The 15,982-nt window shown below is 44.7% G+C and overlaps 3 protein-coding genes across 4 annotated transcripts in view; 2 read left to right on the top strand and 1 right to left on the bottom strand.

The window, feature by feature from the left end:
• Positions 1 to 12,084, bottom strand: part of LOC138928913 (serine/arginine repetitive matrix protein 1-like) — a 50,103-nt gene extending 38,019 nt beyond the window's left edge. Inside the window, exon 1 of the mRNA XM_070287221.1 lies at positions 9,197 to 12,084. Coding sequence (XP_070143322.1) covers positions 9,961 to 12,084 — 2,124 coding nt within the window. The 3' untranslated portion in view covers positions 9,197 to 9,960. The remainder of the gene's footprint in view (positions 1 to 9,196) is intronic.
• Positions 1,700 to 3,939, top strand: LOC108072847 (uncharacterized). The gene is made up of 5 exons (XM_070285374.1): positions 1,700 to 1,788; positions 1,841 to 1,937; positions 1,983 to 3,078; positions 3,152 to 3,259; positions 3,317 to 3,939. Exons 1-5 carry the CDS (start codon positions 1,700 to 1,702, stop codon positions 3,937 to 3,939), a joined length of 2,013 nt encoding a protein of 670 aa, XP_070141475.1.
• Positions 5,847 to 15,982, top strand: part of Ndae1 (Na[+]-driven anion exchanger 1) — a 38,050-nt gene continuing 27,914 nt past the window's right edge. Inside the window, exon 1 of one of the 2 annotated variants that reach the window (XM_017164142.3) lies at positions 5,847 to 6,283. The gene's annotated coding sequence lies outside the window, so the exon portion shown is untranslated. The remainder of the gene's footprint in view (positions 6,284 to 15,982) is intronic. The other variant, XM_070287122.1, reaches the window with a different exon arrangement.

The raw sequence follows: 15,982 nt of genomic DNA, 5'->3' as shown, positions 1-15,982 counted from the left end.
TAACTAGGATAACACAGATAACTGGGAGGAGGGAAAAAGGGCAAACCTTTTTAGAGATAACAGCCAAGCAGTTTCCATTTAATATGCTCTCTTCAAAAACAATAGTTGCTATGTAAACTTTTGACTTTGCGGTTGTTATTTGATTGGAAATTGTTTTGCTTGCGGACAAATACTAATTGAGAACAAACGCCTCAAGTTCAGATTTTCACATAAAGCAGCTGGAAAATCATGAAGATTGCTCTAGAAAGACAAGAAAAATTACACGCGAATGCCATTTGGTAATGACAAGCTCTGAAAGTCGCCCTAAGCTCATTCCCCAAACACGTATTTTTCCTGGCTGACATTTCGGAATGTGACGGAAACAAGGACGAAAAGTTAAGGAGGAAGGGACGATTTTGGTGGTACATTTCAGTTCAAGTGTTCCCCAAAGGGAATGTTTGGCAGCTGCAAATATTTCGTACATGTAGCTAACATAATATATTAAATAATTTATAAGGCCTGTGTAAAGGTTGTGTTCGAATGATTCTGATTTAAATTTTCTAAAAAAAACTCCATATAAAAGTTTATAATTTAAAATGAAATCAGAAACCTGAGCAATCACTTCCTCATTAGAATATTTATTGCATCACCCAGAGAAAGTTTTATTTTCCACTTTTATCAGTCATCTCTCAACCACACTTTCCCCCAACAATTGTCACGAACTGTTTAAATAAATGATAATTTAAAGGCTTAAATTCAATTAACCAAATCCGATAAGTTCGACTTGCTTAATTCTATAAACTGCATAATAAAAACTATGTTATTCCATCGCCTTAATTGCAGACAGTTGGCAACTGCTTTTGTAATTGCACAGATGTTTTTTTTCCAAATGCCAGAACGAGCGAAGAGTAGCAGAAAATTCTAAGAGCTTCGGGCCAAAACCACAAGCATTTGATGGGTATTAATTACTTGGTAGCCCAGACCCCATGGTGCCATGGATTCCCTCCCCCTTCTGGCCACAATTCGGTTTTTTTACGCCCCCACGAAAACGACAATAAAAGTAATTAGCATAAAAACGGAAACAAGACGAACGAGACGTTGGATCAAATGGTAACAATAATAAATTAAATAAATTGGATAAATAAAAACACAAATACGAGTCAGGAACGAAAGCAAATTAATTAGTAGAGAGTTGACTGAGGGATGACCAATAAAATAAATATATTGATACTTTTTCAAGGTGTTTACAGCTTTAAAGAGGTTTGAAAATATATTTATCAAAGACAAAAATAATGTATTAAATCTTCCCTTTTTTGAAATAATGTTTTAATGGTGATTTATATTACATTTCCCCTTTCAATATACCCTATCTACCCTCCCATTTAAGGGGTATCCCCTACGACAACATCGAAGTATGAACGAAATGGTAAATAAAAGCCAAAAAAATGCCGAACTCAGCACAGGTCACGTAGTGAACGAAAGTGAAAACAAAAGCACAGAGACCAAGACGCCGCCCAGACGGATGGCAAAAGTCTAATGAGAAAGCTGAGCTAGAGAACTATGATTTAATTTCGGGCGGGAGGGGTGCCTGGGTGGGTGGCTTACAGATCTGAAAGAACGATGTCTCAATTGACAGAAGGTGAGAGCGCAGCGTTCTGCATCCGACAGATACGTGAACTCAACAAAAGCCAAATGTCGAACGGGTTGGGGCAACATTTCCATGGAAACTATCGGCCCAAACACTCGACCCATGATGATGCTGCTGCTGCTCTGGTTGTGGGTGCTACTTCTCGGACCTTCAGTTTATGGGTGAGTTGCTAGAAACATAAGTAATGCCCCTAATGCCCTAATCCTCATCTAGTTCGCCTTTGGAGATGCAACTGCTGGAAATGATGCTGAGGGAGGCCGAAGGCTATCCTATTAATGGCCGGGATCAGAGGGATATCTCAGTTTTGCCAGCGCCTTCTATAGAATGCGATGACAAGGATATTTCGCTGATGCAGGCAGCTTCTATAGGCTGTGATGAGAGTGGATCTCAGGAGCAGCAATTCAGTGACCTATTCGATGACGAGAGCGAGGAGTGTGTGGATTTCCTGGCACCATATGAGCCATCTTTTAGGCGAGGTTTGCCTGTGGAGCATCCTTGTTTTGTGAGATTACTGTTGCTGAGGACGCCCCTCCTAAAAGAGGATCCCTGCGGCAATTTCACTTTGGCATCTGAGACAATAAGAACCACAAAAAAACCCAAAAAGAAGTGCAATCCCAAGGGAAAACAAAAGGGACTTTGGCCAACAAAAAACTTTGTTAATAAAAAACCAACAGAGTCAACAACGGAATCAACAAATTCAACTGCCGCTTTACAAACTAATTCAACAACAGATTCACCCATTCCAGAAACACAATCCACTCCCAAGCTCATAAAGCTAAGAAAATTAGTTCCCAAAAATAGGAATTCCACAACATCAACGACACCCTCAACAATTTCCACAACGATGGAAGCAACAGGACCAGACTCTAAAATTATAAATATTAGAAAATATGCTCCCAAAAATAAGAAGCTAAAACCAAATTCAACAACAACAACATCTTCAACCACTTTAGCAACGATGGAAACCACAACTGTAGAAGAAACTACGACGCCTGAGGAAACCACCTCAACGACGTCAGAAGATCCTACCACAAACACATCAGAGCAGGAAGCTACTACACCCGAATATCCAACAACACCAAAGACAACAAGCTACACAACAACCACTCAAAGACCACTTACTGAAAATCAATTAAAACGCCTGAAAGCGGCACAGATCAGGAGAAGGAATCGGAAGGGTTATGGAAAAGGCACCCCCAATGTCCCCGATCCGCCGAAGATCAAGATTGATGGCGCCACCCAGCCCAGCGAGGTGATTCATGTAATTCTGCCCACCGATGCTGCCGAAATGAGGCTCCAACCGGAAGAAGACAGCAACACCACCCCGGTCATGACTACTACGCCAATGACTACAAGCACTTCCGAACCGGAAACCACCACCGAAGACAGTTGCGAAGACGAAGTGGAGACCACCAAGCTGCCGGAATACCCAGAAAGTGAAGATGCCGAAGGTGAAGGTAAGTGGGGGGAGATTTTAACTATTTATAAAAAATTTCCCATATTTATTTAACTTTTAATTATCAGCTTCTGATAGTAAGGGTGTAAACTCCATGGAGGAACCCTGTGAGGACACGGAGGAACAAGACACTAATTTGTGTCCCCAGTTTATGCCAGCACAACCAAATTCAGATCGTAAATATATAGCTAATTTCTGTTGATATAAACATTATATTCCTACATACCCTCTAGCTCCAAGAAGACCCCAAATGCCGTATCGCTATCGAAAGCCCGTGAAAAACTATGTGGAACCAATATTGTATGAGGGTAACATTGGCAAGCCACTTCATCGAAACACACGGATAGGGCCCCCGCAGAAGGATTATTTTATATCCAATAAGCAAATTGTTCCCAGACCCAGACCCAAGTACAGGAAACGTCTTCCTCACTCGATCTACATGAACAATATAGTGCGGGGACTGGATTGTGTTGATGAAATTGATCATCATCAATCGAGGAATCCTAATCAGCCACAGCGATATTGGGACTTGAGGCGAGTGGGACCACATCGAAGGATTCAAAATATTAGAAGTTTTGCCCCAGTTCCAGCCAGGAGACCACTTCCTCAGCTTGGCAGTACCGAAGAGTCTGCTGAGGGTCAACATCTAAGGGAAAGGGAATCAGAGCCCCAACCGCAGCAGCTGCTTCGATATCCGGAGCATGAGGAGACTGTATTGCATGAGGAAAAGCCAATGCCACCGCAGGCAATGCCCACACCCAGCATGGATCCCTGTCAGGTGGAGCACGATCACGCCCTCTTCGGGGAGAGAAGAGAGCATCCCGGGGAATACCAACAAACATCCACTTTTACCTAAATAACCAATAGCATAAGTTAGTCAAGTAGCACCACAAGCACCCAGTAAACAGTTAACCACCAAATAAACGAGTGCACCACAAAGCAAAAGCATAAAGCCAAAAGCCAGACCATCAATCAAGTGAAGCACAGCTGGATAATTAGGAAACCTCTTTGATCTTGGAGCAGAGACGACGTCAGCAATTGAATTATAAAGCAATTGCCTTTCGGTTGGGGCAGTCATGGGGCGGTAGAGGGCATTGCCTGGCCAATAGCCACTTATCAGTCATACCAGTGGCTCAATTTCCCGGCCAAAAGGCACGCGCCCGTAATGACAAACCCATGAGCAGGCCAGGGCCACCTGATGTCCCGCTGAAGGGTGTATTGTGGCGGCCACCCACTCGGACCCATCGCGATGGTAAGTCGGCCTCCAATTGGGATCCTATTTAACCTAAAGTTGAATGGTTTTCGGGTGTACTATAACACTGAGAAAAAAAAGTCTGCAACTATTAGAAATAGCTTGAAATCCCACCACAAAATGTAAAAAAAAAATTCAGAATATTTTTATATATAATCCATCCACTTTTACTTTAACGAAACAAAAACAATAGGCCACGTTTTTTGTTCAATTTTCTTGTACATTTTTTCTCTCAGTGATAGAATCGTATAGCACACAAATCGCAGCTCACACAGCAATGTATTGAGAAATATAAGCTTTTAATTGTTTCAGACTAACAAACAACAGTTCAAAAGCTTCCCAGAAAAAGGAAGAATTATATATGTTTAATGTGAAAATTTGGAATAGGAAATATCGATTAATTAAATGAGTGGTTTTAAAGGTTATTATTAAAGGAAGTACTTATAAAAGCCGAAAATCGTATAAGAATGGGATAATTTAGAGAATCAGTAGTAGATAAAATTGAGTTCAAAACTTCTAAAAAGAATTTAATTTTAAAGTATTTCGTTAATAAAATCTATAGAACCCAAGAAATATTAGTTTTTTATCCCAATATTTATTTAAATATTTATAAAGATTGAATATAAAATAATTTGAGTTAAAGAAACTATGATTTATAATAATTATCAGAAGAAAGTAAGCAAGTGACTGAAAGATCAGAACCAAATCATCTCTTTAGAGATATGATATGTATATTATTATGATTTTAATATATTTAAAAATATTTTTATAATAATATACCTACATTAATATATATTTTCTTATATTTTCCTATATCTGCACCCATATACCCTTCTCTTTAAACTGTAGGTGAGTGGCTAACATATGACTGCCGGAATGGCACAAGACCGAAACACGCATAGCAGCGCCACGCTTAAAAATCAAAAGAGCGCTTCTGGGCCCAAAGGAGTTTTCCGGCGAATAAAAAACGCCGAAAACAAATTAGTTGGGGCTAACTTTCCCGCTCTCTTGCTCACGCTCTCTCGCCGCGGCGAATTGGAATCCCGACTCTGGAGGCTGACATTGTAAATGTCACAGGCGGGATAAGGATATGAAGGCGGCGGCTCCCAGAGAGCGGCAAAGAGCTTGGGGGGGCTGGAAGAGAGTCAAAAGCATGGCAGAGGGAAAGCTCCACTTGCCAAAGGGGGTGGGCAGAAGCCACACCGAGAGCGTAAGAGAGAGAGAGAGGGTGATGGGGCGCTAGCCGAATTCGCCCCGCTTGTTGGATACTGATTTTCAGGTTCTCCTGGCTCTTCGCCCAGTGCGGACGTGCTTTTCTCGCTTTTCCTTCGCTTTTCTCGCGTTGTGCGGCCAAAAACTGCAAACGGAAAATAACAAATTACATATATAATACAAAATAGTTAAATAAAAGTAAAACCTCGAAGCCAATTAAGCCACCAAAAAGATATTATTTCTTTAAACACCCCCAAGAGTTATGATAAAGTGAAAAGTAGTTGAATTTCCCCAAAATGTGCATTTAAGTCATTAATAACCATCAAAAAATACACAAGTTAGTGAGCCAAAAATTAGCAAATGCTTGTTAAAAGTTAAATAAATAGTAAATGCTGGACTCTTACCTGTCGCTAATGAGCTCTGCAAACCGCCAAGGTGTAAATCGATAAAGAATTTAAAAATAACCCAATCAATCAATCTCCGAGGACTCCACAACCAAACACTGCCAAAAAGAACCCATCTATATAAAATATTAAAAATATTTGATAGAAAACAAACCTCAAGATAAACGAAAACAACGGTAACGAGCATTTAAGAGGTCGCCACAGTAAGCCAGAAACTGTAACAGTAACTAACTGTAACGGTAACTGGGTCAGTAGGCAGCGCCAGCCTCATCGAGGGCTTCCTCCGCCCCTCCCGCATCGTTGTCCTTCCTCGCCCGCATCCCCCCGCGGCGGTAAGTAACTTATTCTCTGCATCTGCATCCATCCCCCTTAGATGTTAGAAAATCTGCCTCAATTTCTCTGTGGGAAATCCCCTTCTGAGCTTGACATTCTCTGTTGGATTTTTGGCCAAATTTGAATTTCGATCGGAGGTTTTTGCGGGTGAGAAAATGGTTGTTATTCGTTAGCTGTGATTAGCTTTTGACCGACTTAAGAGCTTGTTGTGATTGTGCCGAGTGCCAAGGAAAAAAAAGCGGGTCAGTTGTCACTTAACCAAAAGCAACTTTTTGGCAGCGATGCCAAACTTCTGGAGGATATAAGCCAGAATCAAAAAGAAACAAATTTGTGTTGCAAAAGAAAGAAAGAAACTTACACCTGGAGATATTTTTGAATTAAATAAAATAGTTATGTAGTCTGCATATTTAAAAATTGTATTTTTGATTTGTATACTCCAAATAATATTTTTAAATATTATTTAGCCTCTTCAGCTTCTACTGAACATGTTTTTAAACAAATAGAATCGTCATTCCCCTACAGAAAAAATGATGGATCTATTTACCCACAAGGCTATCTGCAAATATTGATCAGCAAATAAATAACACCCGCCTTACACTCCAACAAAAAGCAGGCAAGCAACTTGGCTGGTGACTCAAGGCTTATTCCAGGCAATCGAAAGCCATTTAATTAGCCCATATACTAACCTCCGTTTTTCGTGAAACACACCTCCGTTATTATAAAGTTTCTCGTTAAGCACTCTTGCCGGCCAACTAGGCAAACAAGTCACAGTCAAAGTTTAATCGCCGCCACCAACTGGCAAACCAAACATGTGAGCTGGGCCTCCTACCTATTCCCCACCTCGCTTTTCCGCTCGTACAACTAGTATTTTACATAATAGGAAAAGCGAAAAATGTTCAATAGATTACACACACAAAGGGAACCCGAAGGGCAAAGGAAAGCCCAGAGAACATTGCCGCTAAATAAAAGCCCCAAATGTTGTCACATAATCGATGAATATTTCCATGATTGTACCCACATCAAGTCGCTATCTGTCCACATATCTTACCGTTTCGCTATCGATAGGGCAACCTTGGCTGAAATCGATTCGCAAAACAAGACCCCGAAAAGAAGCTGCCGGCTAATCCCATTCATTTAAGATGTAAGCCACCTTAAGCCAACGAACCCCAGGTATTATAATTAGCACGGATGGGTTGGCCCTTGGGTGGCAATGGGGACCGAGTACTCGACCTGAATTCCGAGTGCAGGAATGAGTATAATTACACTCGCGACAGGTAGAACGTCAAGTGACAGCGCGTGTCCTTTAAGTATATCCTGATGGCTGATGGCTAATGGGATATGAAAATCCCAGTGAAAAAGGAGGAGACGAGGACAGCTCTCGTCTTGTTCCATTTAAGTCCAACGTCAGAAGGAAAAGTAAATATCATCCTTGACACAACCGAAGCAATTTGGTGGCATACCTGCACAGGATTAATAAAACCTTGACGGTTACCTGTTTAATGGTTTTAATGTATGGCCAAAATGTTATAACAACGAAATTCATGTACTTTCTAACTACTGCTCGTCAAAAAAGTTTGGCCAACTAAAACATGGCAACTTGTTTAACTTATTTTCTGGTAGAATGTTAGGGTAATCAAGCCAACCTAATTTCAGCCCTCTCGTTTGATGTATTTTCAATAAGGAAAAGTTAACCCAGAGGCACCAGCGGGCTTTTATGTGTTTTTTATGATGCAATATATATTCGTAAGGTGGCTTACTTACATGTCAGGGGGCATAAAGAGTGCCTTAAAGATTGTGTATTTTCCGGTGGGATTTTAAGGTGCATTTAAATATATTTAGTCCTAAGAAAGTGCCCTAAAACTTGGTTTAAAAGTAACAAAAAGTAAACTTTAATTTAATTTACATATTTACATATGTACATATATCAGTTTCCATTTTCGAATTCAGCTGAAAGATCACTCGACTGTACTTCTTTTTCTGCCATATGTCGACGCATATTTACATTTGTTTGCCTACCGTTATGAATATTGTAAGGAAGTTCGACGGCTGGGGTAAGCCTCAGTCACGTCCAAGGTCCTCTTTAACAGAAAAATTTGTAAAGATGTGGGACAAAGTGTTTTGACGCGCGGTAAACTGACGTGAGATGGTGGCTGTCAGTTACCGGGATACGAAGCCAGAGAAATGACTTGTCCGGCCTTTGCAATAAAGCGAAATAATCGTCGGAGCGCGTTTTGGGTCGGGCCCATAGCAATCGCTAGAAGGAGACCGAGAGAGGGGTCGATTTTGGGGACCACTGTTTCCTAGGGCAGAGTTTATGGCCTAAAATCTAGGCATTTTTGGGAAAATATTCTACGTGAGTCATGGCCAGCAAGATCTTGGGTCGTTCCCTGCGAGCTGGACTCGATCTGAGCCGAAGATTTTATTTACGAGAGCTCTTCTTGAATTTATTTAAATTTTCCTCATGTTAAATTTCTCTGCATGTTATTTTCCAGTGTGGGCAGCGTACGGCCTCTCGAAAGTGGCGGTCAGTGATTAGATTTTCCGCGAGAGCAAAAATATATTTAAATAGAATTTTCTTAAAATTTTATTATTAAAGTTTGGAGTAAAATTTCTCCCAGTGTGGGCGAAACTCAGCCATTCCCCGCAAGAACCGAAATGTAAATACGTACGAGTTTATTTTAATTAATTTCAGTTTTCATTGTCTCTTTTATTTAATCAAGTGGTGTTGTTTCCAGAATTTTCTTTTCGCCTTCGTTGGTTTTTATTTAATAAAGTTTGCAGGGATTTTTGGTTAGATTTTTGGGATCATTATTTCCTAGCCTACTCTAGCGAAAACCGCATCTCGGCCATCGAGAAATTTCTATTCACACGTGTACCCGCTGGCCAAAATGCGATCCTCCCTATACACTCACCCGTCTCCGTTTTCCGCACACACACACGTGCCGGTGGCTGCTGCTCCCGCCACGTCCTCGCCTCCGTCCGCTTCCAAAAAGGTGCCTCCTTGGCCACCCAAATTCTCCGCAACTCCACTGGCTGCCGTCACTATCCCTGGTCACTTCGAGCACCACCTCCTGGCTGGTCTCGGGTTATAACATTGTCCTCGTTGGCCGCAGAAACTCCGTCGCGTAGAAACTCCCGTTGTGGTTACGTTGAAACTCCGTCGACCGCTCGCACGTCTATACGTTTTCGTCGCCTCCGCAAAAGTAAAGTCCAGACACGCGGCTTTGCCAAATTTTCGGCCGCGCTGGTAATTTTCCATTGCTCTTGCATTTCGGTGCATCAGCTTCCCTCTCGCTCTCTCCCGTGGGCGCGTGCCAATTTTCGGGGGTTGCTTTGCGCTCGATCGTATACTCGCTCTCCGTTGCTCTCGTACGGCGCTAACTCCGTGGCCACTTGTTCGTGGTGAATAACTCTCTCTGCTCTCCGAGTGTAGGTGTGTGTGTGTGTGTGTGTGCGGGATCTAGAGATGTGAGAACGGGGAACCAAAGATAACTACTAATTCTTGCCTACGCTTAAATTCTGTACAACTAGAAGATGATTATAGTGCGAAACTTGGCTGCTTAACTATACAGAGCTTATTTTACAAAAACAATAGAGAATGATTATATACAAAGCTTATGTTTACAAAGGGCGAAGTGATTAAAGTATTATACGAAATTATTTCCAAAAACTTAGTTTACAAAGCGAGAATAATTTGGGCGTTTGCCGGTTTGTTTTTGATTTCGCTGCTGGCTGCGGCGGCTCTCCATGAGTGTTGGCGGCAGTGGTTATTGCCGTCGGCTATTGTTGTTGTCGCTGCCGGCTCCTGACCGCCGTTGTTGTTGTTTTTGGGCGCTGCTGACGCTGTTGTTGTTCGCTGCTGACGCTGTTGATATTCGCTGCTGGCGCTGTTGATATTCTTCGGCTGACGTTGCCTCTGCTGTTGTTGTTGGCTGCTGATGCTGTTGTTGCTGTCGGCGGCTGGCGCGGTTGCCGTTGTAGTTGGCCGCCAGTATTTGTGGGAAGTCGAACGACTCCTCACATCCCCCTCTTTCTTCGGGGGCGCGAAAAAATGGAGATCTCGTTCTCCGTGGTGATGTGGGCGCGGCGGATGTGATGGCCGCGGCCAGTGCTGGCGTCTCCTTCTCCTTGCCCGGGGAAGAATTTCCCGGGATGACGGTGGCCAGATCATCGTCGTCGTTGCTTGTGGTGGCGGCCGTGGCCAACGCTGGCACCCTCTCTCTCGGGGCTCGCGGTCACGTCTCCAAGGGTCACTCGACGGGGAGCGGATGGTAACAGGCTTGGCACCACCGCTGCTGTCCAGGCGTGTATGGCCTCTTGGCCCAGGCCTGAGACGAGCTTTCTTGCGTCGAGCGGGCTGGCTGGTCCGTGTCAAATCGACGGCTTGCGTATGACGCGCTGTAGGGAAACAAAGTTTCATTAGCCTTTTAGGTTTACTAATATGACTAACTAGTGGTTTTAGTTGGGGGTTAGTTATTAGTGAGGGGGAAATGCTAATGCTGGTACTGGGAGCGTTGAGTTTCCCCCTTAGGGGAGTGGGAACGTTGGGAAGGCGCACCCTCCAGCAAGTGGCCCCCACTGACTCAAGCATTGGCTCCTGTCGCAGTGTTCCTGGTTGGCTCTTGTCTTGGCCAGATCGAGCGTCGCTCGTCGGCTTATCTTTGAGCAAGTTTGTTGCTGTCGTGCAGTCTTCGTACGGACTTCTGAAGCTGCTGCTGCGCTGCTGTTCTCCGTGTGTGCTTCCGCCGTCTGCGGGTATCCTTGAATGCTTCTCCGTTGTTTCCGTCTTGATGCGGGTATCCCTGGGTAATGATGCTCTGCTTCTCTGCTGCCGCGGTTGCTCTGCTATTTCCGCCTTGGTGCGGGGCTTCTCGCTGATGTGGCCGCCGTGTGCGGTCTTCTCGATGATGTGTCCGCCGTGTGCGAACTCCTGATGCTGATGCCGCCTTGAGCGGGGTTCTCGCTGATGTGCCGCCGTGTGCGGGCTCCTGCTGCTATGCCGCCGGGGTGCGGGCCCCTCGATGACGTTCCTCTGATGCTTCCGCCTGGGTGCGGGTATTTCCTGGATTCTTCTCCTGTCACGGTACAGGCTCTCTGCTGCTGATGCTTCTCTGCTACGGGTCTCTGTGCTTCCTGGTGCCGCCTTGGTGCGGTCTTCCTGCTCCGTGGTCTCCTTAAGTGCGGCTAGGATTCCTCCAGCGTCAGGTGTACACTCTGCTCTGGCTGGGGAAGTCGCTCGCCCTTCCGCTACTGGTTCTGTTGAAGCAGAAGCTTGATTTCGTCGAAACGGATTGTTTCGCGCGGCATTGTCGTCTCGCGGCCCTAACATACTGCTGGTCTGGGTATCTTGCGTCTCGTGATCTGGCTCGTTGCTGGCTGGTGTGGATTCTACGGCTTCGATGGGGTCTGCTGTTTTCGGAGTGAACGCGTTTGTCAAAACCGACGGCGTAGCTAAGTTATAGGTGGGGCTGGGTACTGAAAGAGAAGAGAGAACCTGTAAAACACGGCAGCACTCGTAAGTGCGTATTCCTCTGCGACCACAATCCCAGCAGAAGAGAACTCTGGGATTGCGACATGTGTATGAACGGTGTCCTTCCTGGGCACAATTCCTGCAAGCAAATCTACAATGCGGCACCATCGATATGTTTCCCACTCGAGGACCTAGTTGTGGAACTGCGGCGAGCGTAGGTGGTCGTCTGACTGGTCGCGTGACATTTTGGTAGCTCGTTGATGGTGCTCCTGCATACGCTGGGGTCTCGTGGTCATCTCTTCTTGGTGGTGGCGGTAGTTCGGCCAACATTCTTGCATGGTTTCCTGTGGCTCGGTCGCGGGTGTCTTCATAGTTTACCCACTAAGGCGGTAAGTTGCTCCAAAGTCGTGAACTCGTGTCTCCTTGTAAACAGCTGGTATTCCGGTTGAAGATTTTCGTAGATTCGTTCCAACTCCTGTTCCGCGTTGTATCCTGCTCTGTGCATCATGAGTCGAATGTTTACCAGGTACTGCTTAAATGGCTCTCCTCGTCGTTGGTATCGGTTGCGGATCTCATCGTCGAGTCTCTGAAAATACCTGGGCGGCAGGAAGAAGTCAAGAAACGCCTTCTTGAAGTTCGTCCACGATTTTCCTAGTAGCTGGCTCGTCCGAAACCAGTGCTCCGCTGTGTCCGTCAAAAGACCAGGGATGGCCTGTGGCATCTTCTCCACGTCGACTTCATATGCGGTGGCTCGTTCCTCGAAGTGCTGGATAAAGGTAATGGGGTCCGTGGTCCCATCGAAAGTAATTCCCCAATTCCTCAGTTTCTCTGCGAGCGTGGCTGCTGACATCTCGGATTTCTTGGGAAAAACGTCCCGTCTGACCGGGTTGGTCTCCATGTCTCCGACTGCAGTGGCACCTCTGCCTTCCTGTGTTGACATCTGAAGCTGCGTGGGACCCGGTGGGTGTGGATTCAGACTCGGTGTACGTTGGTTACTCTCAGTTAATGCGGCTGTGATTTCCGCCTCGCATTCCTGCAGTTGTTCGGCTATCTCCAGTACATGATCGTCCCGATTATTAAATGCGGCCAGCCGGCTCCTCATTTCCTCGACTGTTCCGGTTGCTTCCAAGGAAAACTCCTTCAAAATCGCCTCCAGTTCCCGCTTCCGCAGATACGAAATCCAGCGCGCGCCCATATTGCTGTGAAATAATTAGTCAAATGGCAAACGACAAGAAAAATTTCGATAGGTCGAGAGAAATAATTCGGACGAGGGTCAAGCGACGTTTGAGTTTGATTAAACTTCAGTGAAATATTGGATTTTATTTGCCACACATAAAAAAATGGCTAACTGCCCACGTGTAACTAGGTTAAACTCGAATTCCGTGTACAACGGCGATTTAATTTTGCTGCTCTCCTCGACGGGGATTAAATTTATTCGACGACGATGCAAGCTTGTAGAATTTCCACGACGATGAGTCAGATTAGGCGACGGCGATGTAAATTTAATTCGACGATGCTGCAAAGTTTTATTCCACGATGATTTAAATTTTATTCGACGGTGATCGCGACTTAGTAACATTTGTACGACGATGGCTTTTATTTCCGTTGAAAAAAACTGCGACTGTGCGTGTAGATTCGACGACGGTTGACAAGAGAAGAGACCACGATGGGATCCCGTTGACTGTACTCGATGGCTGCTGGTGTGAGGGAGACGACGATGAGAGTGAAGGGTGAAAACAAAATGGCTGCGCTGTGGGAAATTTGTGTTAGCTTTTCCCTGCCTCGTGCTTTCGAAATTCTCGCGACCTGACTTGGCTACCTAGAGGGCTTTTCGCTCTCGCTCTCTCTCTCCTTTTTTTTTTTTTTTCCTTCCCTCTTTGCTTTCTTTGCTCGATTCTATTTCTTGGCTCACGTGTGTTTCTGGTCACGTGATCAAATAACCTCTCGTTTTAGGTTATGATCTTTTCACGGCTGGGGGTATAAAAATTTTCGCTGCGTGTGCCACGAGTTTCTGAGAGTGGGTATACTTTTTGGTTAAGTTCTCCCGATTTTTGCCATGTGCTTTGAGAAAAAAAAAATTTTAAGTTTTTTTTTTTTTTTCCCGATTTTGAGGTTATATAAAATGCCCGGTATATATTCTTGTCGATATATATATATATTCACGTAGTTTTCTGCCCTAGAAATTTTTGGTGTCCCTCGACATCCGACTCTCCATACGTTCCGACTTAGAAAATTTTCTCTAAGTGGCGGAACCGAAAATTTTTCAAACTTGACGTATCCGAATGGGTCTTTAGGCCATATTTTCGACGTCTAAAGTTCGTAAACCCCAGTCCCTGCTCGGGCGCCATTCTGTAAGGAAGTTCGACGGCTGGGGTAAGCCTCAGTCACGTCCAAGGTCCTCTTTAACAGAAAAATTTGTAAAGATGTGGGACAAAGTGTTTTGACGCGCGGTAAACTGACGTGAGATGGTGGCTGTCAGTTACCGGGATACGAAGCCAGAGAAATGACTTGTCCGGCCTTTGCAATAAAGCGAAATAATCGTCGGAGCGCGTTTTGGGTCGGGCCCATAGCAATCGCTAGAAGGAGACCGAGAGAGGGGTCGATTTTGGGGACCACTGTTTCCTAGGGCAGAGTTTATGGCCTAAAATCTAGGCATTTTTGGGAAAATATTCTACGTGAGTCATGGCCAGCAAGATCTTGGGTCGTTCCCTGCGAGCTGGACTCGATCTGAGCCGAAGATTTTATTTACGAGAGCTCTTCTTGAATTTATTTAAATTTTCCTCATGTTAAATTTCTCTGCATGTTATTTTCCAGTGTGGGCAGCGTACGGCCTCTCGAAAGTGGCGGTCAGTGATTAGATTTTCCGCGAGAGCAAAAATATATTTAAATAGAATTTTCTTAAAATTTTATTATTAAAGTTTGGAGTAAAATTTCTCCCAGTGTGGGCGAAACTCAGCCATTCCCCGCAAGAACCGAAATGTAAATACGTACGAGTTTATTTTAATTAATTTCAGTTTTCATTGTCTCTTTTATTTAATCAAGTGGTGTTGTTTCCAGAATTTTCTTTTCGCCTTCGTTGGTTTTTATTTAATAAAGTTTGCAGGGATTTTTGGTTAGATTTTTGGGATCATTATTTCCTAGCCTACTCTAGCGAAAACCGCATCTCGGCCATCGAGAAATTTCTATTCACACGTGTACCCGCTGGCCAAAATGCGATCCTCCCTATACACTCACCCGTCTCCGTTTTCCGCACACACACACGTGCCGGTGGCTGCTGCTCCCGCCACGTCCTCGCCTCCGTCCGCTTCCAAAAAGGTGCCTCCTTGGCCACCCAAATTCTCCGCAACTCCACTGGCTGCCGTCACTATCCCTGGTCACTTCGAGCACCACCTCCTGGCTGGTCTCGGGTTATAACATTGTCCTCGTTGGCCGCAGAAACTCCGTCGCGTAGAAACTCCCGTTGTGGTTACGTTGAAACTCCGTCGACCGCTCGCACGTCTATACGTTTTCGTCGCCTCCGCAAAAGTAAAGTCCAGACACGCGGCTTTGCCAAATTTTCGGCCGCGCTGGTAATTTTCCATTGCTCTTGCATTTCGGTGCATCAGCTTCCCTCTCGCTCTCTCCCGTGGGCGCGTGCCAATTTTCGGGGGTTGCTTTGCGCTCGATCGTATACTCGCTCTCCGTTGCTCTCGTACGGCGCTAACTCCGTGGCCACTTGTTCGTGGTGAATAACTCTCTCTGCTCTCCGAGTGTAGGTGTGTGTGTGTGTGTGTGTGCGGGATCTAGAGATGTGAGAACGGGGAACCAAAGATAACTACTAATTCTTGCCTACGCTTAAATTCTGTACAACTAGAAGATGATTATAGTGCGAAACTTGGCTGCTTAACTATACAGAGCTTATTTTACAAAAACAATAGAGAATGATTATATACAAAGCTTATGTTTACAAAGGGCGAAGTGATTAAAGTATTATACGAAATTATTTCCAAAAACTTAGTTTACAAAGCGAGAATAATTTGGGCGTTTGCCGGTTTGTTTTTGATTTCGCTGCTGGCTGCGGCGGCTCTCCATGAGTGTTGGCGGCAGTGGTTATTGCCGTCGGCTATTGTTGTTGTCGCTGCCGGCTCCTGACCGCCGTTGTTGTTGTTTTTGGGCGCTGCTGACGCTGTTGTTGTTCGCTGCTGACGCTGTTGATATTCGCTGCTGGCGCTGTTGATATTCTTCGGCT

Source organism: Drosophila kikkawai, chromosome 2L, assembly GCF_030179895.1.
Source record: "Drosophila kikkawai strain 14028-0561.14 chromosome 2L, DkikHiC1v2, whole genome shotgun sequence".
Classification (NCBI taxonomy): Eukaryota; Metazoa; Arthropoda; class Insecta; order Diptera; family Drosophilidae; genus Drosophila; species Drosophila kikkawai.
The sequence above is the reverse complement of the archived record's forward strand: the minus strand, read 5'-3'. Positions and strand labels throughout refer to the sequence as shown.

Excerpts from the sequence above, each read along its gene's own strand:
- LOC108072847 (XM_070285374.1), top strand. The coding sequence starts at position 1,700 with ATGGAAACTATCGGCCCAAACACTCGACCCATGATGATGCTGCTGCTG. Across the intron at positions 1,938-1,982 it reads GGGATATCTCAGTTTTGCCA|GCAGCTTCTATAGGCTGTGA; the intron begins GCGCCTTCTATA and ends TCGCTGATGCAG. Across the intron at positions 3,260-3,316 it reads AGCACAACCAAATTCAGATC|CTCCAAGAAGACCCCAAATG; the intron begins GTAAATATATAG and ends CATACCCTCTAG.